We start from the raw sequence: 25,490 nt of genomic DNA, 5'->3' as shown, positions 1-25,490 counted from the left end.
ATGATAGGGCCTAATGATGATGACCATTTAGACTGATAATGCTACTGAAGGTGATGATGAACAAGGTCAGACCTGAATCCTCATTACAACTCTGAAAAATTATAAAAATACCACAGCGAACCATTTATGCTGGCATTGTATTCTTGTTGCTTGGGTAAATTCCATTATGCAGCTTAGAATTTTTCTCACCCTGGTGTCAATGCAGAAATATTGATTGGGTCACATAGACCCATCGTGAGGAAAATTAAAAAGAAAAATGTATATTGATTCTTGACAATTCGATTGAAACCAAAACAACAAATTGCATTTATAATGATAAAACTCACTCAACACATCTAGGCCTAGGCAATTCTTTGGCAAACCAGTTAGATTTTTATAATGATAGCTTATTTTCTTGGTCGGGTAGAAAAGGCTGAATCCATGGTAGGTTATTGTACTTGTTCAACAGCATCCATAATCAATCATCTTCCTGGCCTCAAGTCAAGTGTGTGCCATTTAAAACAAATTGAGATTAAATATATTAGCAGAGCCAAGGGAACTTGAGGTCAGTAACAAAGACAGGAAAACATTTCTGCCACAATGGTTTGAAATTGCCCATGGGAAAAGTATGTGATGTGATTGTGATAAGGTTCTGTATAGGGACCATAGAGATCCTATTAAATCACTATAGCGGTATGTCATAAACCCACAAAGTTCCAGAATGGAGGTGAAAATGGCAGCCATAACGGTTAGGAAGAAATCCAAACCAGTCTAATCAGAATGAATGGCAGTAGAGGCATAATCCTGAAGGCATGTGATACATAAAAAATGTTGCAATAGAATTATTGTCAACCTAAAATATTGTCATATAATTATAAATACAGTTTATACGGGTTTTATACACATTTTCTGTATATAGCCTCTAAAATATATGTAAACAGACCATAAATGTCCACATTTTTGTTTTCTTGGAAAGCTGTGAGTTCTATTATATGATACAACATAAGTTATTGTTGCATTTACAACATTTACAATCCTATCACATCAACAGATTTCAACCAGCTGTGAATTGACTGCATTTGTGATACACTATGCAGAAATCACTCCGCCATTTCCTAGTTGCTTAAATTCTCTTTTCAGTTTATGTGACAAAACAAGCAAGTATAATGTAGAAAATCATTGTACCATCTAAACCACTGTGAAATATTGTATTTTCAGCTGTTTGAAGCTAGTGTACAAAACTGAAAGTAAAATGTAATAACGGGAAGCATAGAAATAGCGCACATAGAACAGATCTACCTCTTCTTAGACTTGCTTTCAATGCTTACATTTCTATGTGAAATTGGTCTTCACCCAGAAAAACACATATTGCAGCTTAAAATGTAATGTTGGCATATTGTCAGTTCATTTGAAAAATGTTTGTAATCATTATTCTAAAACTGCCTGGCTAGCTATCTATCAAACAGTGCAGATACATTCTTCAAATACATTATTTTACACAATATCTTATCACAGCACTGGTAAACCATGGTTGACCAACTACCGGACCAAAATGGCTGACATTTATCCCAACATAAGCAGGTTCTAGCTGTTCTAGTATTGTAATTCCCAATTCTACGCCAGGAACACTATCGCTCCATACGGCTGAATCGTGTAGCTACTGTCTCTTTAAATGCGTAATTTTGCACTGCTCATGCTCGGAGCTTTGTCCAGGAGTTTCACCGTTGAAAAACCAGCTGTGTGAGCATCTTCACGTAGGGGTCTCGTGTTGTTATTCATCGGTGAATATCGCTCTCTCTGACAAGGATTAAAAGGATTTTTAATGCAAATAACTCTATATCTTCGGTGAATGCGCCTAACCTGGACGTGGGAAAAAGCGGAACGGAGAACGGTCAACTTGATCTATTTGTCCGGGTTGCTGCATTCTCCACCGCAGCGAACAACATCCAAAACCGACTCTTGCAATGGAAATAGGAATCCAGAACTAACATACATCCTGTGACCAACTCTTTTCTTCCAGTTTTTCTGGAAACATTAGGATGGCGAACTTGAAAATTGCTTGGGAAATACTTCATTTAGAATAGGCCTACAACTTATACACAACAATTTCTTTGGTTTTTTAAAATGGCTTCTTAGCCTCTGGGAATAACGGTGTGTGCATTCATTAGTTCAAGAAAGTTTAATAGGAGTGCATTAACGTCAGTGCAAATTTGCAGGCTTCGTTGTCCGATGATGCTCTAACGTTAGTTGCCGGAGATGACTCTAGCAATATGCTCAGATTTCAGAGTTATGTTTCTATAGCCTATAAATAAGCCTATTTTGATGTTGAGTGTATGCATTATTACGCGTTATTACTAGGCTATCCCATGCATACGCCAATGCTTTGTTTACAAATGATGTATTACCAATAAGTGACGTATAGTTGAGTCACTCCAGCTGTTTAAGTGTGAATAAGGGAGTCTTCACCAGAAAAGTAGACCTTTACCTGTTTCTAAAGTAGAATGGGTGGGGACTGCCGAGGAATGCGTCGACGCACATGGACTAAATATTCAAATACGAGACCCCAGGACATACAAATATATTTTGGGGCATTTCTTATGCTGTACTTGGTGTTTTACACCGAAGCATCAGTCTCCAAGTCCTGTGATAAAAATTGCTTCTCTGGGAAATGCACCAATGGGACTTGCGTCTGTGACCAAGGATGGGTTGGAGACCTGTGTCAACACTGTCAGGGAAGATTCAAGTAAGTATCCACAAATATAATGTTTACAAGTAACATTCTAATGGAGTATTGAGTGGTTGTGTCTAGACTACTTTGTAACCTTTGTTCAAAGACAAATTCCACTAGACATTATTACAACCTCGGTCTGAAGTAGACAGTTATTGGCTTGCCGCTGATGCTTCAGAATCTTCAACCAATATCGAGAGCCATGACTCCGTAACCCGGCGCATTCCTTTGTTATTGCTCTCTGGCCACGCTACGATATAAAGTCTTTACATTTCCCGCAAGGGTGGTTTTTGTCCAAATAATTCTCTCAGGGGAACCTTATCGATGTCCCAATCAAATAGGCCTAGCAGTAGTCACCTGTAGACTCAACAGATATGTAATGCATAAAGCCATGTTTTTTTTTATCTTGTGGTTGGGGCTTGCAATTGCTGTCATTTCATGGCTAACCTAACTTAGCAGGCGTTAAATAAATGCCAGAGCAGAGTCCCCAAGTCCAGTTTTCAGGGGAAACTGGAAGCTAGGTTGAAGATACTGTATCCTCCTGAAAACTGGATGCATCTAGGTGTTGCTCACACCACTAAGGGTGATTCCTGGGACACACTATTTAAAGGAGAAGTTTACCCAAAATCCAGAAACTCCCAAGTGATTCCACACATTAAAACTAGTTCAGTGGAGTTTGTTCTCTCCCTGTAGTGCTGTACTGAAACAACTGCCAAAAAAACTGGTCACGTGACTCATGACGTTGCCAGATGTACACCCAATACAATTGCAGTCAGTCTATAATCGTCAACGATAATCAGAATTCAACCGATATGAATCAGACAGTGGGGCGCCGCCTGACACACTAGTTGGTCAGAAAGTTCAAATCAATGTTTCATAATCGTGGTGTAGATGTACTGTAGACGAATTGCACTCAAAAAAAATTATTCTATACTATGGGTCATATTAGCGGGCTATCCCGGGGTTAAAACACTTAGAAATATCCATTACGTACCTTTGACGAAGGGAAAGGACATCAGAAGATCTGCTTCTAGTTTCAGTTACAGCACAATAAAAATTATCATTACCGCCTACTTGGAAATTACGATATGAAACGTTGATTTGAAGCTTCTGACCAACTAGTAGTGGGTCAGGCGATGCCCCACTGTCTAGTTCATATCGCGTGATTTCTGATGATTGTTCTCGACTATATCGACTGATTGGTTCTGTAAGGGGTGGGATGTAGGCCTAGCTCTGCTACACTGGCAGTGAATTCATGATTCAGAAAGTGTGGGCAAATTCGCTGTTTTATTGAGCTACTTTTGTCAAAAGTACTAACGGATTTCAAATCAAATTTTATTGGTCACATACACATGGTTAGCAGATGTTAATGTGAGTGTAGCGAAATGCTTGTGCTTCTAGTTCCGACCGTGCAGTAATATCTAACAAGTAATCTAACAATTTCACAACAACTACCTTATACACACAAGTGTAAATGAATGAATAAGAATATGTACATATAAATATATGGATGAGCGATGGCCGTGCAGCATAGACAAGATGCAGTAGATGGTATAGAGTACAGTATATACATATGAGATGAGTAATGTAGGGTATGTAAACATGATATAAAGTGGCATTGTTTAAAGTGCAGAGTGATACATTTATTGCATCCAATTTTTAATTATTAAAGTGGCTAGAGATTTGAGTCAGTATGTTGGCAGCAGCCACTTAATGTTAGTGATGGCTGTTTAACAGGATGATCGCCTTGAGATAGAAGCTGTTTTTCAGTCTCTCGGTCCCAGCTTTGATGCACCTGTACTTACCTCACCTTCTGGATGATAGCAGGGTGAACTGGCAGTGGCTCGGGTGGTTGTTGTCCTTGATTATCTTTTTGGCCTTCCTGTGACATTGGGTGGTGTAGGTGTCCTGGAGGGCAGGTAGTTTGCCCCCGGTGATGCGTTGTGCAGACCTCACTACCCTCTGGAGAGCCTTACGGTTGTGGGCGGAGCAGTTGCCATACCAGGTGGTGATACAGCCCGACAGGATGCTCTCGATTGTGCATCTGTAAAAGTTTGAGTGTTTTTGGTGACAAGCCAAATTTCTTCAGGCTCCTGAGGTTGAAGAGGCGCTATTGCGCCTTCTTCACCACGCTGTCTGTGTGGGTGGACCATTTCAGTTTGTCCGTAATGTGTACGCCGAGGAACTTAAAACTTTACACCTTCTCTACTACTGTCCTGTCCCGGGGGTGCTCCCTCTGCTGTTTCTTGAAGTCCATGATCATCTCCTTTGTTTTGTTGACGTTGAGTGTGAGGTTATTTTACTGACACCACACTCCGAGGGCCCTCACTTCCTCCCTGTAGGCCGTCTCGTCGTTGTTGGTAATCAAGCCTACCACTGTAGTGTCCTCTGCAAACTTGATGATTGAGTTGGAGGCGTGCATGGCCACACAGTCATGGGTGAACAGGGAGTACAGGAGAGGGCAGAGAACGCACCCTTGTGCACAGTGTTGAGGATCTGCGGGGTGGAGATGTTGTTTCTTACCCTCACCACCTGGGGGTGGCCTGTCAGAAAGTCCAGGACCCAGTTGCACGGGGCGGGGTCGAGACCCAGGGTCTCAAGCTTAATGATGAGTTTGGAGGGTACTATGGTGTTAAATGCTGAGCTGTAATCGATGAACAGCATTCTTGCATAGGTATTCCTCTTGTCCAGATGGGTTAGTAAGTTATTGGGGTGGTAAGCAAATTGGAGTGGGTCTAGGGTATCAGGTAGGGTGGAGGTGATATGATCCTTGACTAGTCTCTCAAAGAACTTCATGATGATGGAAGTGAGTGCTATGGGGCGATAGTCATTTAGCTCAGTTACCTTAGCTTTCTTGGGAACAGGAACAATGCTGGCCCTTTTGACGCATGTGGGAACAGCAGACTGGGATAGGGATTGATTGAATATGTCCTTAAACACTCCAGCCAACTGGTCTACGCATGCTCTGAGGACACGGCTAGGGATGCCGTCTGGGCCGGCAGCCTTGCGATGGTTAACACGTTTAAATGTTTTACTCACATTGGCTGCGGTGAAGGAGGTTTTGGTAGCGGGCCGTGTCAGTGGCACTGTATTGTCCTCAAAGCGAGCAAAGAAGTTGTTTAGTTTGTCTGGGAGCAAGACGTCGGTGTCCGCGACAGGGTTGGTTTTCTTTTTGTAATCCATGATTGACTGTAGACCCTGCCACATATGTCTTGCGTCTGAGCCGTTGAATTGCGACTCTACTTTGTCTCTATACTGACGCTTAATTCTTGCCTCAATTCTTTGAGTCAAGAAATGTGTACTTTTTCACCTCAAACATTTGAGATGATTTTATATCATTATTTTATGAAGCAGACTGCCACAGCAGCGGAGATGGGTAACAACTGCACATGTGTGCTCTCGGGGGAATCCCTGCTACGTAGAAACTGCAAGTTATGCCCTTATCCACAGATGCAAGTTTTCTTTGGCGGATAAGTGAAGACAGCGTTACACGTTAGTTATACAAATTAATCAAACAACCTACAAATATGTCTGACTATGAAATACTCATGAGTGATGAAGAAAACAACTGGAGGTGCACAGATCGAACCGTATTTATTTGAGCCTGAGTATTCGGGCGAAGAATTGAGGCAAATTAAGCTTCAGATGGCCGCTTCTGCTCTTGCCACCTAAGACGCAGCAGTAGCTGTACCACAGATCCAACCCATCCCCAGGATCAAGACCGACTGGTCATGCAGTTGTGGCAATTACGCTCCAATTCCTCAAAGGAGGAATGTATGTGCTGTGGAGAATTCGAATACGTGACTACAATACTTACAAAAATGGAGGATGATGATGAGGAGCAGTTAGTTTGCTTTTGCGACCACTGGGATTTTGCTGCCAACAAACTCTGGTGTCCTGAAAAACAATATCTGTATTCCAAAAACGAATGGGAGACGCACCCCCGTTGGACAGTTATCTAATGAGTAAGTAGCCAAACTTTATTGAATGATCGCTTATCATAAACCTCTATGAGCGGGATCGTTAGTGGGTCCATGTTTTCACATTAGCCCAAAACTCTAGCCTATGTTTTATTTATCACCATGATTTTGGGATATTCCATTCTGCAGTGTAAGGTTACAGCGTCTCTCTCTTACACTGATGTTTAGGATAACATGGTTTCATATTAGTTGATAACTGATATTGAAAGGTGATATGATGCAGTCTAAATGAAAGAAGTGGGAAACCTGATCGCATTTCGCTCCATTGCATTGGCTTGACAGGAGAAAACAGTTCTGCCCAACTAAATTTTTTAACAGACAGCTGTGTTCTGTTCATTCTAGGCTTGCTAGCCAGCCAAGTTATTTGTTTATTCTGTTGATCTAGCTTGCTAACTAGCTGCATGCAGTGTCTGTTTATCTAACTTTAGGTTTGGTGTTACAAGTAAAATTAGAGGCTGAGTTATTTTACTCTTCTGTAAACAACTGAACAAGCCTAGAAATATGCAAAACTGTTAACAAAAAGATTGGACATTAATAGCAGAGGTTAATTTCTCCCTCCTTGTCTCTGCTTGAAGGACATATCACCCTGACACCCTGCAGATGTAAAGAACTTGTTGGGAACCTCCCAGCCACTAGGAGAGTCACCATATCCCAGGATTTTATTATGGAGTGTGCAACATCACAGTGTTATATAGAAATAGATTCACCCATGTTATTGTTTATCATGCAGATTTGTCAGGACATTGTAATTTATGAAGCTCATTCTTCTTATTCAGATGTGATTTTCTGTCCCAGGGGATTGCACTGTGTGCAAGTCTTCAATTTAGACCACAATTAGTTGAATGAGGTGTTAGTAAATGGCTGGAACAAAAACATGTAAACTCCTGTCCCGTGAATGAAAATAATTGTGTCGGTCATGACAAAATGTGCCTTCATGTACTGAACAAGTTTATGAATGTTGGAAGTTAATCTACTTAAAATGTCCCTCACTTGGGAATTACCTATTTTGTACAATGGACTTTGTTTTAAGGACTCGTGCATAGATACAGGAAAACCAATAAAAGTGTTAATATTTATTCAAAATGACAAGTGTTGATGTCTCCATGTTTCTGGTTTTGAAGTTTGGGCATCTGGTGCCTGTAGTTCATCTGTCTAATCCCCTGCAAGGAGATTGAAATGCATCAATAACATTACAATGCTGTATTAATTTCATTGAATATATACAGTACCAGTCAAAAGTTTGGACACACCTACTCATTCCAGTGTTTTTCTTTAGTTTAACTATTTTCTACATTGTTGAATAATAGTGAAGACATCAAAACTATGAAATAACACATACGGAATCATGTAGTAACCAAACAAAAGTTAAACAAATCAAAAAATATTTTATATTTGAGATTCTTCAAAGTTGCCACCCTTTGCCTTGATGACAGCTTTGCACACTCTTGGCATTCTCTCAACCAGCTTTGTGAGAGTCACCTGGAATGCATTTCAATTAACAGGTGTGCCTTGAATGAGTAGAAACTGAAACACTGGAATGAGTAGGTGTCCAAACGTTTGACTGGTACTGTATATGTTTGATATGCATTTCTATAATTATAATGGACATGTTCATCCTTCATCACATGCCAGTATTTGTATCCAATGCATTTAGCTTACATTAGGATGAAGTAGCCTAGGCCGCCTTATCTAGTTAGCTTCTTATGGCTGCAATCCCGCTAACGGGATCGATATGACAACAGCCAGTGAAAGTGCAGGGCGCCAAATTCAAACAACAGAAATCTCATAATTAAAATTCCTCAAACATACATGTGTCTTATATCATTTTAAAGGTCATCTTGTTGTTAATCCCACCAAAGTGTCCGATTTCAAATAGGATTTTCAGCGAAAGCACCACAAACGATTATGTTAGGTCACTGCCAAATCACAGACAAACAGTAATTTTTCCAGCCAAAGATAGGAGTCACAAAAAGCACAAATAGAGATAAAATGAATCACTAACCTTTGATGATCTTCATCAGATGACACTCACAGGACTTCATGTTACACAATACATGTATGTTTTGTTTGAACAAGTTCATATTTATATAAAGAAATCTGAGTTTACATTGGCGTGTTACATTCACTAGTTCCAAAAACATCCAGTGATTTTGCATAGCCACATCGATTCAACAGAAATACTCATCATAAATGTAGATGATAATACAAGTTATACACATGGAATTATAGATATACCTCTCCTTAATACAACCGCTGTGTCAGATTTCAAAAAAACTTTACGGAAAAAGCAAACCATGCAATAATCTGAGACGGCGCTCAGAACAATAGTCAAATTAGCCGCCATGTTGGAGTCAACAGAAACCAGAAATTACATGATAAATATTCCCTTACCTTTAATGATCTTCATCAGAGTGCACTCCCAGGAATCCCAGGTCCACAATAAATGCTTGATTTGTTCGATAATGTCCGTTATTTAGCTACTTTTGTTAGCGCGTTTGGTAATCAATTCCAAAGTCACGAAGCGCGTTCACTAAAACCTGACGAAATGTCCAAAAGTTCCGTAACAGTCAGTAGAAACATGTCAAACGATGTATTGAATCAATCTTTAGAATGTTGTTAACATAAATCTTGAATAACGTTCCAACCAGAGAATTACATTGACTTCAGATGAGCGATGGAACGGAGCTCCCTCTCATGTGAACGCGCATGGTCAAAGAATGGTCACCTCATGGCAGACGTGACTAATTCTCCTCTCATTCGGCCCCACTACAGTAGAGTCATCAGACAAAGTTCTACAGACTGTTGACATCTAGTGGAAGCCGTAGGAAGTGCAAACCAATTCATATCTCGCTGTGATTTCAATGGGATCTTGTTTGAAAATCTACCAGCCTCAGAATTTCCACTTCCTGTTTGGATTTTCTCTCAGGTTTTTGCCTGCCAACAGAGTTCTGTTATACTCACAGACATAATTCAAACAGTTTTAGAAACTTCAGAGTGGTTTCTATCCAATTCTAATAATAATATGCATATAATAGCAACTATGACTGAGGAGTTGGCCGTTTACTCTGGGCACCTCTGTGCACCTTTCATCCAAGCTACTCAATACTGTCCCTGCAGTCATAAGAAGTTAAAACAAATGGGGATTGGAAATGGAAAAAATGATTTGCTACATGTCTTTAGCTGGCTTGCAAGTTCATTACTTCATAATATAAAAACACATTGCAATTTACACATTGCTGAATATACAATTAGGCCTAGTTTGTTTAGTTGGTCATCTCTAAACAGCCGATAAGCAGGACTAGAGTTCGCCTACTAACGTTAGCTAGCTATCACGTCCAACGTGTTAGCTAGCTAGCTAGCTTGGTAATGGGCTGATAAACAACATATGAAAGTCATTTGTTGAACATTTTAACATCATTTGGTGAATAAATCAACTTTATAGTTACATTTCGCGAAGTTCTCCTTATTATTTTTCTCCCAAGTGGGGACTTCTGTCTGTCTGTCATTATTTCAAAATGTTATTTTTTCCTGCGCCGCAAGGTGTTATGGGATAGCCTTCCTAGCGAAGGATACATGGGATGCTGCCTTCATAATCGCCCGAATGGAGGCACCTTAGATGGCAGCGTGTCACGCCATGACCATAGTTTGCTTTGTATGTTTCCATGGTTTGTTAGGTCAGGGTGTGATGTGAGTGGGCATTCTATGTTGTATGTCTAGTTTGTCTATTTCTATGTGTTTGGCCTGATATGGTTCTCAATCAGAGGCAGGTGTCAGTCGTTGTCTCTGATTGGGAGCCATATTTAGGTAGCCTGTTTTGTATTGTGGGTTGTGGGTGATTGTTCCTGTTCCTGTGTTTCTGTTCACCTTACGGGACTGTTTCGTTTTCGTTCGTTCACTTGTTGTCTTTGTTCAGTGTTTCTATTTGCTTTATTAAAATATGGAAACTTACCACACTGCGCATTGGTCCTCCGATCCTTCCTACTACTCCTCCTCAGAAGAGGAGGAAGACGAGCGTTACACAGCATTTTAAGGTACCTTGGGATTGGGACAGCCAATTTTACGTCCTGCCTAGAAATGCTGCCTTTCCTTGTCGATTGGGACACAGCCCATATCTCGTTCATATGCATCGTCTCTGAAGTGCTTGCTACACGCACAGTGGTGCAAGGTTGGCTGCAGGAGTATTTACATTGTATTTACTATTTCAAATTGCTACTAACCATCTTCTGCATCTCTCTGTATCTTTTATCGGAGAACAGTATAATTTGGTGCCTTCTTCCCTTGATTTCCTGTGCAAAGTGCAGCCAGGGACCGAACACCAGCTTGCTCTTGCTGCCATCTCTTTTTCCACTTTGCGTAACTAACTTTACCTGCGATATGCCTAACTCTGTCAACTGTCGCACCAGTGTCTTCTCCCCCATCCCCCAAAACATTAAAAAAACATTTAACATTTAATCAAGCTCCAAAAAAGGGCATATACATATTTCATGTAGCAGGGTCTCCCCCACAAGGGCGCACATATGCGGTTGCTACCCATCTCCTCTGCTGTGGCAGTCAACTACAGAAAAGAATGATATAAAAGTACACATTTACTGAACCAAAACCGATAGTACTTTTGACAAAAATTGCTCATTCTGCCAGACGCTTCCAATAAAATAAGGAATTTGTCCACTTTTTTGAACTTCTGAATCATGATTTCACTGGCAACGGAGCTAGGCCTACATCCAGCAACGTCATGAGTCACGTGACCCGTTTTTGGCAGCTGTTTCAGTACAGCACTAAAGGGAGAGAGAGGAGGAGGAGGAGGAGTAGGAGAGGGAAAACTCCCCCAAACTAGTTTCAATGTATGGAATCTCTTGGGAGTTTCTGGATTTTGGGTAAACTTGGGTACATTTTGGCATCCACATGCTTTCTATCCAAATCAGTTTGTGCATATATTATGATGACATTCTGTCACGTTTTGGTCTTCGGCAAGGGATTTTTCGTCTGCTTGTGCACGTAACTCTAGCCGAAGTCTATGCCCCTTCGTCGGTGATCAACTGTAGGGATTCTTCAATGTAGTGTCTGTTGTCATTCAACGAGAGACGATTTCATGCACATTTTACTTGAGAAATACTGCACCAAACATCTTAGTTAGATGTAAAATTGCATGACTAAGACTTCCTCGGCAAAAACGTCAAAATCAATGACAATTTCTTGAGTTATCTTAGATTAATTCAGACTATTTTGAGGAAGTGTATACTGTCTACGGCGTCTCGAGGGATGTTTTTCAAGTGTTTTTTTAAGGGTGTATGTGAGGCACAGATGTTGACTTTGCCTAGCCAAGTTCAGCCAGGAGAAAACCGAACATAATATGCAAATGACTTAACACTCCCCCATCTTTCTTTTTCTGAGAGCCCAGCTGACGTATGATCCATGTCTTGTTTCAAACCACATATGATTAGAGGTTTAATCATGTTGTTGGGATGTATTTGCTTGACTGGATGTTTCATCAAGGTCTGATCTCTCTTTTTATGCCTTATGTTTTATAATGTGATAATATTTAGTCATCAAATATAAATTGTCAGTATCCATAATGACATGGCCATATCCATATCTGGTGTCAGAATGCTGAATGGACAGCGATACAGACGTCAAGTGGAATATGATCATAAGCTAGGTCACAAGGTACTGATACTACTGATACTCAGCTAAGCTAAGCTACTGATACGGTTCTGCAGTGGCATCACTAAACAGCACTGCAATGACTCTGGTGCTCAATGCAGTTCTATCTCTGAGTCCACCATAATAGTCCACATAGAATGATCTGCCAAGTCTAGTTCTGTAGTCTGGAAAAATTCTCGATTTCAGTAGACATCCATTTTATCGATCATGACGTTGGGCTTGCAGTGGGCCTTTTGGCAAGGCAAGTATTTGGGCCCCACCCCATTTCGTCGAGAAGGGGGTAGCTGCAGCTCAATATGACGACCGGTGAGTGGGTGTGTCGAAATGAAAGTAGTGGGCGTGTGGAAAGGAGTGGGTGTGTCAAGCGCTCTGCTATAGGTTAGACGATTTTGATTAGGCAGTGTTTTTTTGTTTCTTACCGCGCAACTAACGTACCGCAAAAGTTTGGACTTCTGTTTTGAAGCCAGAGGATGAGTCTGAGTTATATTTCACTGTTAGTTTTACACAAATAATGGTTAATGTTCAGTTATAAAACTGACAATTGTTTTTTTTTTTTATTAAAAGTACTGATGGTGTACTGTTGCTTCATGCGTTGTATACGTGTTCTTATATGTGAATGTCACCCTGATATTGGCTACTAGGTAGCTACTACCTACGCCGTTGCTGAAGGACTCGGTCTCAGTGTTGTTGCCATTCATGCCCTCTACATGCAGTAGTAGATTGTAGGCCTATGCATGTATCAAGGTGACATGTAGATGGTTATCAATATTAGTTATTTCTTGTGTAGGTTGCTATCCTACTTTTAATAAAATCATGGGAGGGAAACTTGCCACGTCAGCTCCCACCGGCGACACAGCTGTGATAGTCGCCCAGTAGGAACCACCTCAGGTCAGCAGGCACGTCAATACAACACCGGTGCACTGGTCGCCGGCTTATCGACTCATTGGTCTAGATTGGCAACAAATCTGCCCAATTAGCTGATTTGCTTTCCATACACCGACTCTTTTCAACACACATCCGGTCACCATAATTGGGCTGCCATTAACCATAGTTGATTTTGCACGGAGGGCGGTGCTATACATAACAGGTGCGTGGGTTTCAAAGTGCAAAGACAGTCCGATGCGCATCCAGGTTCAACCGAGAACCCTCCCCCTGGGACCTCATTCATAAATTAAGCTATGGTGGGTTTTATACATTTACAGTTTACAGTTGCACTTTCATATTAGTACATACTTTTCTTCATTTGAACTAACAATAGTTAGCTACCAATTTTCTCAAATGTGAACAATGTGTAACGTCAAGTTTTGCTTGCTAGCCAACCAACAACATCAATGCCATCTTAAGCCAATCTACTAAATTTACCTGAATCAAATATATAAACTGATCATGACTAGATTTAATCTAATTATCTGTGATTGGTTAGTCAACATGCAATAATACCTGTATACTGTCAATCACTAGCTAGGCTTCCATCCAATTCATTTTCATGCAGATATTCTAGAATCTGCATAAAGAAAATATGTGCTTTTTCCCACCAGTGGTATGTTTCCACAAAATAAACTTATTGTGGATAGAAATCAGTGCGTGATGATGTAGTGTACACAAAATGTACTTTTTTGCTTAAAGGGAGGCTTTAGGATTTTGTCATTGAAGCCTTTTATTTACTTCTCCAGAGTCAGATGAACTCATGCACCGATATTATATACATAGAATAAACAAATAAGTCTGCTCATTTGCGGTAATTTTGTTAACATTTTCAATGCTTGCCTGTAGAGGGCGCTCTAAGAGCTGCTCATTGAACATCACTCAGCCCTAGGTCACAAAGTGAGAGAGAGTAGGCATGGCGGTTTGACAGTGAGTAGCTTGCCACAGCCAGCGTATTTAAAAAGTAAATAATCAAAGTACACTTCACCAAGCAAGCAGCCCTGTCCTCATAACATTCTCACTTAGTTAACTTAACTGGCTAGCTAGCCAGCAAGATAGTTAGCTTAGCTATCTAGTGAGCAAGGTAGTTAGCTTAGCGAGCTAGCAATCTGTACTACTTATGTGCAAACACTAGACTGGCACCAAAGTGAACGCTCTTCCTTAATACAAAAATAACACTGTTACTGTCTGGGGATACTATGATAGCTAGGGTGCTTATTTAGTTAGTTTTCTGAAATCTGCAAAAAGCAAGACAGTTGACTCAGACCTATTAAGTCATGGGGCGGCAGGTAGCCTGGCGGGTAGGAACGTTGGGCCAGTAACCGAAAGGTTGCTGGATCAATCCCTGAGCTGACAAGGCAGTTAACCCACTGTTCACCGATGACGTGGATGTCGATTTAAGGCAGCCCCCCACACCTCTACATTTCAGTTGAAGTCATTCAGTTGTACAACTGACTATGTATCCCCCTTTCCCCATGTGCTTGCATTCATGAAAAGTAGCTAACGTGAGTTGGCTTACATTAGAATGTGTGACCAGTGCGGCAAGCATTTGCCTGCATAAATGTTTGCAATCATCAATGCATGCCCTTTGCAGTTGAAATGTATAGCCGATACATTTTGTATTGGATAACAGTAAGGAACATATGGGTTCTGTAAGAAAACATTGTCGTAATGAACAGTTAGCTTGTGTTTGTCACAATGTACTGTCATGGTTCGTGCTATCCGGGATCGTTATGACGTGCCTACCCCATTGAAGTTGATGTTTAAAATAGTTAAGGTAAGGGTTAAGGTCAGGGTTAGGTTACAATCCCATATCGGTCAGGCTCTAATTTTTATGTCTCTGTCCAGTATGAAAGAAGTTAGAGGTAGTTTGATGAGCCAATGCTAACTAGCGTTAGCACAAGTAATGGTATTTAATGGCTATCTGCTAGCACGCTAGTCAGCAATTCTATTAGCGCTAGTTAGCAACTTCCTTCAAACCGCACGCAGAGACATAAAAATGGTATCCACGAGTTCATCTGACTCTGGGGAAGTTGATAAAGGGTCTCATTGCCAAGATCCTGAAGTATCCCTTCAAACTTTCATGTACCGAATAAAAAATCAAAAGTTCAATGTGTTTCCATCGCATTTTCAACTCTACTGATAGTTTTGTCACATAAACTGGTGCATTAAATAGCAAATGTGCACCTGCACTCTAGCCAACAGCTCGCAGATAGTGCGGGTTGGCTAGTCTACATAATGAGATTATTAGGGATAAGAGCGAGAATATTTTTATTTGTCAAACGGCAGTCAAGCATCGATCATCATGTCACCAGAATAAGACCCTCGATATTTATTGGAAAGCAGCATCAAGCTCATCCAGTTTCCATCACAGTTGTTGTGTTTTTTTTTTGTATGCAATTAAAACTGTGGATGGAAAAGTGGTTACTCAGAGGAATTATTTGTGTTTCTGGCTTCTTTAAAGGCCCAGTGCAGTCAAACTAGATTTTCCTGTGTTTTTATATTTCCACACTATGAGGTTGGAATAATACTGTGAAATTATGAAAAGAATGATAATGCCCTTTTAGTGTATGAGTTGTTTAATTAAAAAGATGTAGAGCGTAAAAATCGTCTGTCCTTGGTTGCAACACTCACTACCGAGTTCCAAACTGCCTCTGGAAGCAAGGTCAGCACAAGAACTGTTCGTCGGGAGCTTCATGAAATGGGTTTCCATTGCCGATTAGCAGCACACCAGTCTAACAGGCTGACTACACCACTCGCGTTGCAAAATAAATGTAGAAATCTATATTATTCAGTTATTGCACCCGCACTGCTCGCGCGCGCCAACAAGCTTTTTAGCCCTGTGTCCAAGGGCTAAAATATAAGTCAGTTCTATTTCTGACGCAGATCGCGCTGCAAGTCCTGCCTCTCCCATCTCCTCATTGGTTTATAGAAGCAGGTACCCACCTGCCATCTCCTCATTGGTTATATCCACGTGGTGACTGAAAGACGAAATAGGTCGGTGGCGGTAATGCACCTAATTTATGAAAGTTGCCAATCGCAATATAAAGTCAAGAGAAGAAAAAGCCAGGAAGGAGGAGAGATGACTAGAACCGATTCGGTTGACCGTTTTATGTGTGGATTAATTGGTGGAGTAGAGGACCTTGTGCATTTCAGGTAAAATAACAACTCAATGTTTATATCCCAGGACAAATTACCTAGCAACAGCAAGCTAGCTAAATAGGACAATTGTGCAAGCTAGCTAGCTCAATTGCCATAAATGTTTAATGCTTTTCGACCTGTCCCCAAATGAATATAATTGGTTCAGAGTTTGTTTTGATATTTTAACCTGCGTGTCGTGATCGTGTTTGGTGTGGGGGTACAAAATACATTTATGCACAATGGCGCACTCGCGCAGCTGGTTTGGGTTCCGTGTAAGATCACCATGCGCAATGCCAAGCATTTGCTGGAGTGGTTTAAAGCTCGCTGCCATTGGGACTCTGGAGCAGTGGAAACGTGTTCTTTGGAATGATGAATCACGCTTCACCATCTGGAAGTCCGACGGACAAATCTGGGTTTGGTGGATGCCAGGAGAACTCTACCTGCCTGAATGCATAGTGGCAACTGTAAAGTTTGGTGGAGGAGGATTAATGGTGTGGGGCTGTTTTTCATAGTTCGGGCTAGGCCCCTTAGTTCCAGTGAAGGGAAATCTTAACGCTACAGCATACAATGACATTCTAGACGATTCTGTGCTTCTAACTTTGTGGCAACAGTTTGGGAAAGTCCCTTTCCTGTTTCAGCATGTTGAGATCGGTTTGGAAGAACTTGACTGGCTTGCACAGAGCCCTGACCTCAACCCCATTGAATATCTCTGGGATGAATTGGAATGCCGACTGCGTGTCAGGCCTAATCGCCCAACATCAGTACCTGACCTCACTAATGCTCTTGTGGCTGAATGGAAGCAAGTCCCTGCAGCAATGTTCCAACATCTAGTGGAAAGCCTTCCCAGAACAGTGGAGGCTGTTATAGCAGCAAAGGAGGGACCAACTCCATATGAATGCCCATGATTTTGGAATGAGATGTTCGACGAGCAGGTGTCCACATACTTTTGGTCATGTAGTGAACAAATTATTTTGGTCAGTTAAGAACAAATTCTTATTTACAATGATAGCCTACCGGGGAACAGTGGGTTAACTGCCTTGTTCAGGGGCAGAACGACAGATTTTTACCTTGTCAGCTCGAGGATTCAATCTAGCAACCTTTCGGTTACTGGCCAAACGCTCTAACTTACCTGTCGCCCCAATTGATGGCTATACATTTTTTTTTGCAGCAATTAGACCTACAGTAGATTACAAAACGTTCTCTGATATTGATCATCAATATCTACAGTGCCTTCAGAAAGTATTCACACCCCTTGACATTTTCCAAATGTTGTTGTATAATAATAGTGTTTAACATGATTTTTGAATGACTACCTCACCTGTGTACCCCACACATACAAATATCTGTAAGGTCCCTCAGTCGAGCAGTGAATTTCAACCACAAAGACCAGGGAGGTTTTCCAATGCCTCAAAGAAGGGCACCTATTGGTAGAACAAAAACAGACACTGAATATCCCTTTGAGTATGTTGAAGTTATTAATTACACTTTGGATAGTGTATTTATACACCCAGTCCCTATAAAGATACAGGTGTCCTTCCTAAATCAGTTGCCAGAGAGGAAGGAAACCTCTTAGGAATTTCACAATGAGGTCAATGGTGACTTTAAAACAGAGTTTAATGGCTGTGATAGGAAAAAACTGAGAATGGATCAACAACATTGTAGTTATTCTACAAAACTAACCTAAATGACAGAGTGAAGAGAAGGAAGCCTGTACAGAATTCAAATATTCCAAAACATGCATCCCGTTTTCAACAATGTACTAAATAAAGTAAAACTGCAAAAAATGTGTCAAATAAATTAACTTTATGTTCTGAATACAAAGCTTTATGTTTGGGGCAAATCCAACACAATACACCACTGAGTACCACTCTTCATATTTTCAAGGATGTTGGTGGCTGCATCATGTTATGGGTATGCTTGTCATTGGCAGGGACTAGGGAGTTTTTGGGGGGGATAAAAAGAAATGGAACAGAGCTAAGCACAGGCAAAGTCCTAGAGGAAAACCTGGTTCAGTCTGCTTTCCAACAGACACCGGGAGACAAATTCACCTTTCAGCAGGACAATAACCGAAAACATGGCCAAATATGCACTGGAGTTGTTTACCAAGACAACATTACATTTTCCTGATTGGCTTAATAACGGTTTCGACTTAAATCGGCTTGAAAATCAATGGCAGGACTTGAAAATGGCTGTGTAGCAATGATCAGCAACCAACATGACAGAGCTTGAATAATTTAAAAAAGAATAATCTGTAAATATTGTACAATCAAAGTGTGCAAAGCTCTTAGAAACGTACTCAGAAAGACTCACAGCTGTATTTTCAAGATATTTGCTACAATTTCTAAAAACATATTTTCATTTCGTTGTAATGGGGTATTGTGTGTATACTATTTAATCAATTTTGAATTCAGGCTGTAACACAACAAAATGTGTAATAAGTCAAGGGGTATGATTACTTTCTGAAGGCACTATATATTTCCCAAAAGGCATAATCGTGGAGATGGGTGATTAGAAGTTCCTAGACACAATGAAGAAATCGCACATACATTATCCCAAAATGGTGTCAATTTGTCACAGGACAACATCATATGTAATAGGGTTCCTTTGTGCTTTTTGCATTTCCAAAAGAGATGTGACATTTCTGTGTATATTACATGCATTCTGGTAGGAGTGTAGTAAGTCCTATGAATTATCTTAAATTGCAGTATTTTATGTCTTAGGTTGTTGGAGCAGGTATGAGCATTTTCATATCTGTAACCAATGGTTCTCCTCAATTTCTTCTTTAGATCTGTTTCCCATGTTTCCCTTCTAGGTTCTGAACCATCAGGTATTTTTTTACAAAAGGTACTTAATTGTTACCCAGAAATGATTTGATATTGAGATAAAAACGGCTGCATTGGAACTTTAAACGATTCATCTAATCGGTGTCCTTGGTCTTAGTTATTTGCGCAAGGGCCTATACATGAGACCAACTTTACCATATTATCCTGGAGGCATACTTACACACCCAGTCTCATTACTTTGCGTGAATGATATCAACTTTAAACAATGCGAAATTCAAATACACAATCATTTGTTTAGCTTCTTTCCATTCTGTGGCAGTATGAAATAGCAAACATACGATGAATTCAGCGATTACATTTGTTTACTTCCTCTTTGTGGCTCCCTGATGAAACAGTAACATCCATTACTGTAGTTAGGCTTAGCCAACCTGTACTCTATGGCTTAGCGGTGTGTTGAGTAGATTCCATGATCCGGACATGAGCAAGTGCTCGTCTCGTTCTCAACACTTTGTGTACTCGTATGCGTGCTGAAATCTACGCCCACCGTGACGTATAGCACCGACCACCGGGCGAAATGGTGTGAAAAGAGTGTGTCACGTGGTTCATGGCTGACTACCTGTATAGATTGAGTGGAAAATAGTAAATTCCTACTCACACGTAAAGTGCTGTGATTGATAATGAACACATACCTTATTGCTGGCAGATTGAGTGTGAAAGCCTCTTAAAACTGGTCAACGTGATTGGAAATAGTGAATATGTAGGCTTATTTGATTATGAACATTGATCAACCATCCCTGAGTGTAGAGTTGGCTTAGGGGAGGGTCTGCAGATTTTTCCTTTAGTACAGGCCTTGATTGATGGCCTGTATTCGCCTAATGTGAGGAGTTGAGGGAATCAGCACCTTTGCACCATCCAGCAACTTTCACACTTGGACCATTTGTCATCATCCTCTGGACTCACTATTTAAAAGGAAGGGTAGACACTACTGGGTCACGCTTGTCAGAGCTTGTTGAATAGATTTTGATTGGGTTAAAACCTGCATGTCTATCATCAGGAGGCAAATAACAGCTCATTTGATATTTAAAATTGAATGGCCCAGGCAGATGATGTGGTTACAATGAATTAAGGAATTTGCTGCACTAAATACATTTGTTAATTTTTTACTGTGGAACTATTTTAGTGCTGTAATGTTACTTAGGCCTATTTGCATTATTGACCTTGAAAATACTGTGAAATAATTGTAATTACTGTCATATTTCTAAATACCAACCATTTATTATCTAAGGACAACTAAATTGAGTAATCTTAATCTAATTTAAATGTAATTCATTTTCAGCAGAGGATGTTCTTTACCTCAATCTTTTAGGATTTAGGGGTCACTGGTCCAGTTTTATGTGGGACTAGTACTGTTTGTGGAGGGTAATGCCAAGTCATGTGAGAATGGGAACTGGATCTAACCTGAGTGTGGGGCGCTGAAGAGGGATTCTAGGCAGCAGATTGATTTAATGAAGTGCCACCATCTATGACCAGATGAAAGCTGGTCATTTCATCCCATTCAAACCATTGAGGTTTTTTTTTTTTTGTACATTTTTATCTCCAGATTTTAATGTCAGAAATGGCAAGTGTACAGTTCCTGTCACGCCCTGGCCTTAGTTATCTTTGTTTTCTGTATTATTTTAGTTAGGTCAGGTTGTGACATGGGGGATGTTTGTGTGTATTTGTCTCATCTTGGGTGGTTGTATTGTATAGGGGGTTTTGGTAGAGTGTATGGGGTTGTGTTTAGTGTAGGTGTCTAGGTATGTCTATGGTTGCCTGAATGGTTCTCAATCAGAGACAGCTGTCTGTCATTGTCTCTGATTGGGAGCCATATTTTAGGCAGCCATAGGCATTAGGCAGGTTGTGGGTAATTGTCTATGTCTAAATGTTAGTAGCGCGCGTGTGCACTTTCGTTTTGTAGCTTCACGGTTGTTGTTTTGTATAGTTTGTAAAAGTGTTTTGTTTCGTGTTCATCTTCGTTATATTAAAAGGGAAGATGTATTCATATCACGCTGCGACTTGGTCCACTCATTCACCAGAAGACGATCGTGACAGTTCCTGTCTGGTGGAATCTCTATTGGACAGACGCACGTAACATCATCTGACGCAATAATGCAATATTTTTGTTCTGGGTTTTCCGAGAGCATCTGATTCATTAGGGTGTTTCAAATAGTTTAGTGGATTACAACAAGTTAATTATCAGTGGCAAATAGGGAAGTTGGAACTGCACAGATGCTGTGTGAGGGCAATCAATGAGAGACAGACAGATGCATGAAAAAACGTGGTTCTTCCTTACATTGACTGTGCATGACGTTAGAGTGGTTCTATTGTAATCAGTAAAATATGTGAGTTAGCAGAGTGGGAACAGCTTGCTTTGTTTGTCTATTGATTTTGATATCTGTGCTTTTTATGGCACTGCGGCCCTCTAGTCTGTTTCCCTGAGTGTGATTGTCTGACTGTCCCACAGGCTGGATGCTGCAAACAGAGCCAGACAGATCTTGCAACTTGTAGCTAACCCATACATTAATTATTTACACAAACAAACACAGTTTCAACCGAGATGCTGCCAAAAACAAAATTCAGGCTACGAGCACTCGCTGGCATCCTAAATTTAAAAAATGCTAGCTCATACTCTTACAGCCTGATAAAGAGGTCAAATTAAGTTTATGTATTGTTTTGAATGCAGGACAAAAACATTGTCTCTGCCAGTTTTGCACATCTGGCAATGAAGCACTTTTGTTATTTTATTCTCTGTCCTCTTATACAGCCAAATACATTTAAACTCAGTTTTTCACAATTCCTGACATTTAATCCTAGTAAAAATTCCCTGTCTTAGGTCAGTTAGGATCACCACTTTATTTTAAGAATGTGAAATGTCAGAATAATAGTATAGAGAATTATTTATTTCAGCTTTTATTTCTTTCATCACATTCCCAGTGAGTCAGAAGTTTACATACACTCAATTAGTATTTGGTAGCATTGCCTTTAAATTGTTTAACTTGGGTCAAACGTTTCGGGTAGCCTTCCACAAGCTTCCCACAATAAGTTGAGTGAATTTTGGCCCATTCCTACTGACAGAGCTGGTGTAACTGAGTCAGTTTTGTAGGCCTTCTTGCTCGCATACACTTTTTCCGTTCTGCCCACACATTTTCTATAGGATTGAGGTCAGGGCTTTGTGATGGCCACTCCAATACCTTGACTTTGTTGTTCTTAAGCCATTTTGCCACAACTTTGGAAGTATGCTTGGGGTCATTGTCCGTTTGGAAGACCCATCTGCGACCAAGCTTTAACTTCCTGACTGATGTTTTGAGATGTTGCTTCAATTTAACCACACAATTTTCCTCCCTCATGATGCCATCTATTTTGTGAWGTGCACCAGTCCCTCCTGCAGCAAAGCACCCCCACAACATGATGCTACCACCCCCGTGCTTCACGGTTGGGATGGTGTTCTTCGGCTTGCAAGCCTCGCCCTTTTTCCTCCAAACATAACGATGGTCATTATGGCCAAACAATTTTTGTTTCATCAGATCAGAGGACATTTCTCCAAAAAGTATGATCTTTGTTCCCATGTGCAATTGCAAACCGTATTCTGGCTTTTTTTATGGCGGTTTTAGAGCAGTGGCTTCTTCCTTGATGAGCGGCCTTTCAGGTTATGTCGATATAGGACTCGTTTTACTGTGGATATAGATAGTTTTGCACCTGTTTCCTCCAGCATCTTCACAAGGTCCTTTGCTGTTGTTCTGGGATTGATTTGCACTTTTCGCACCAAATTACGTTCATCTCTAGGAGACAGAACGCGTCTCCTTTCTGAGCAGTATGACGGCTGCGTGGTCCCATGGTGTTTATACTTGCAAACTATTGTTTGTACAGATGAATGTGGTACCTTCAGGCGTTTGGAAATTTTGCTCCCAAGGATGAACCAGACTTGTGGAGGTCGACAATTCTTTTCTGAGGTCTTGGCTGATTTCTTTTGATTTTCCCATGATGTCAAGCAAAGAGGCACTGATTTTGAAGGTAGGCCTTGAAATACATCCACAGGTACACCTCCAACCTACTCAAATTCAGTCAATTAGCCTATCAGAAGCTTCTAAAGCCATTACATAATTTTCTGGAATTTTCCAAGCTATTTACAGGAACAGTCAACTTCGTGTATGTAAACTTCTGACCCTGTGAAATTGTGATACAGTGAAATAATCTTACTGTAAACAATTGTTGGAAAAATTACTTGTGTCATGCACAAAGTAGATGTCCTAACCGACTTGTCAAAACTATAGTTTGTTAACAAGAAATTTGTGGAGTGGTTGAAAAATGAGTTTTAATGACTCCAACCTAAGTGTATGTAAACTTCCGACTTCAACTGTAGGAAAATGTGAAGGTTATGAGTGGACATAAATTTGAGGCGATTGCCTCCTGCTTGGCCCATGTTGGCTTATACTCCCACACTTTACTTTTCCTCCTAATCTCTTCTTTATCTCTCTTCTTTTCTCTTTGTTTCTTGACTCTACCTTTCTTGACTCTACCTAGGTTTCACCAAAAACCTATTGCTCATGTTTTTAAAGTGGTATAGTCTGAAAATACATAATTGCTACAGAACCAGTAAATATGTTTCCTTTTACTCTAGTGAATCTGCAGTACATTGTGCACTTAGCGAGGGATAATAATGTTATGATCTTTCAAAGGAAACTTCTGATATGGGGGTTTCTAGGCCTCTGGTCGTTTAAACTTGCCTTTTCAAGACTTTCCTAATTCGATTTTTTCCTGAATCTCATCTCATTACAAACATGCTGAGTGCATTCATTTATTTCATTTATTTGTCAAGCAGCACTTGCTGTTGTCACGTGCACTGAATTTATCTAACATTGTACAAGCCATTGAATTCGGAACACTGAACTCAGAAGGGAAGATTCAAGTAGTTATACATCTCTATAGTAGCTGTACTTGCCTAATTATAACATCATTCCCACCAGAAATCAAATCCCTTTTTGACAAGAATATGAGAATCATAAAGATATGTACACAATGTTAATCAGAGAGCATCCTGGTGAGCACAGTATCTAATTAACGAATCTAGATAGCCGGTCTGCTTGTTACTTTCCCCTCACCCTTCCTCTCTCCATTCCCTCACCCCCTCTCTCCATTCCCTTATCCCCTTCCCTCCATTTCTTATCTGCATTTCTAGAAGTTGTTGTAAGCTCTGAGGAGCACCCTATAATCTCTGTGATGTAAATAGCCAAAACGAAACGGATATTACAATCTGTAGTCGTTGCTGCATCTCCCCCTATCTACTCTATTTTCATTTGTTCCTCCTCAGTCCCTCCAGTCCTGATGTGCTTCTCTAACTTAGCTCGGGACGTGGAATTTGGAAACGGATCAGAGTGTGAAAACTGCTAGAGACCTCATGCATATGTAAGCCAAGGAGGGGTGAAGTATCCAAAACATGAAGGCCTTCTTTCCTGCACGGACAGCCTGAACAGCTCTGAGAGGAGGGATTGTAAAGTTGTTTTGAGAACATGACACTCTGTATTTATAGAGCAAAGAACATCAAGCGCTTCTTTTTACACAGCCTCTCAGTTTCCTCAGCATCCAAACCCTCTGGGGGTTTTCTGAAAATGGTGTCACATACTGTATACAGGCGAGGTAGTGAGAACCATCCCTGCACAGCGTAGACTGAAAACTAACTACTGTACAGGGAGTGTGCACGCAAATAGTACAAGAACATTGCACATGACCCTGCTCGCACCACATCAGGATGTGGTCTCTGAATATGAACACAGTTAAGGCCTTTCTTTATTCATAAAGACCTCTGAGACTTCTAAATGAGAATGGGCTGCTCTTCTACTCCCTGGTCTACTGACAAGCCCCTCAGAGCTCCTTCCACTAGACCACATTTCATAAATGCACTATATTGTATCGGGCTGCTGTGCGTGTCTTATAAATACTGGAATATACTGAATTTAATGTTGTTTTTGTACAATGCTCATGACATTACAAACAGAGTTCCCTTGTGGCCATTTAGACACGGCTATGATGTGGTGGACTGAACCATTTGACGACTGGGATACTGGAGACTCAACATCTAAACCACAAACACCTGGTTCGCCCCTCCAGGATTACCTGTAAAACGACATGATATTAAAGAGCATGTCTGATATAAATATAGCCATGTTGGTTTTTGATCCCTGTGGATCAAGATAATCAGCTCTCCCAGTGGCATCGACAATGAAGCAAATGAAAATAGACACATTTCAGTTGAAACAA

General features: G+C 40.6%; 1 protein-coding gene across 1 annotated transcript in view; it reads left to right on the top strand.

Moving 5' to 3' along the window:
• Positions 1-1,681: 1,681 nt before the first annotated feature.
• The window catches only part of LOC111977709 (attractin-like protein 1), a 341,451-nt gene continuing 317,642 nt past the window's right edge, over positions 1,682-25,490 (top strand). Inside the window, 1 exon segment of the mRNA XM_070448549.1 lies at positions 1,682-2,722. Coding sequence (XP_070304650.1) covers positions 2,481-2,722 — 242 coding nt within the window. The 5' untranslated portion in view covers positions 1,682-2,480.

Source organism: Salvelinus sp. IW2-2015, linkage group LG18 (assembly GCF_002910315.2).
Source record: "Salvelinus sp. IW2-2015 linkage group LG18, ASM291031v2, whole genome shotgun sequence".
NCBI lineage: Eukaryota > Metazoa > Chordata > Actinopteri > Salmoniformes > Salmonidae > Salvelinus > Salvelinus sp. IW2-2015.
Note: the sequence above shows the minus strand (reverse complement) of the source record. Positions and strands in the feature narration are given on the sequence as shown.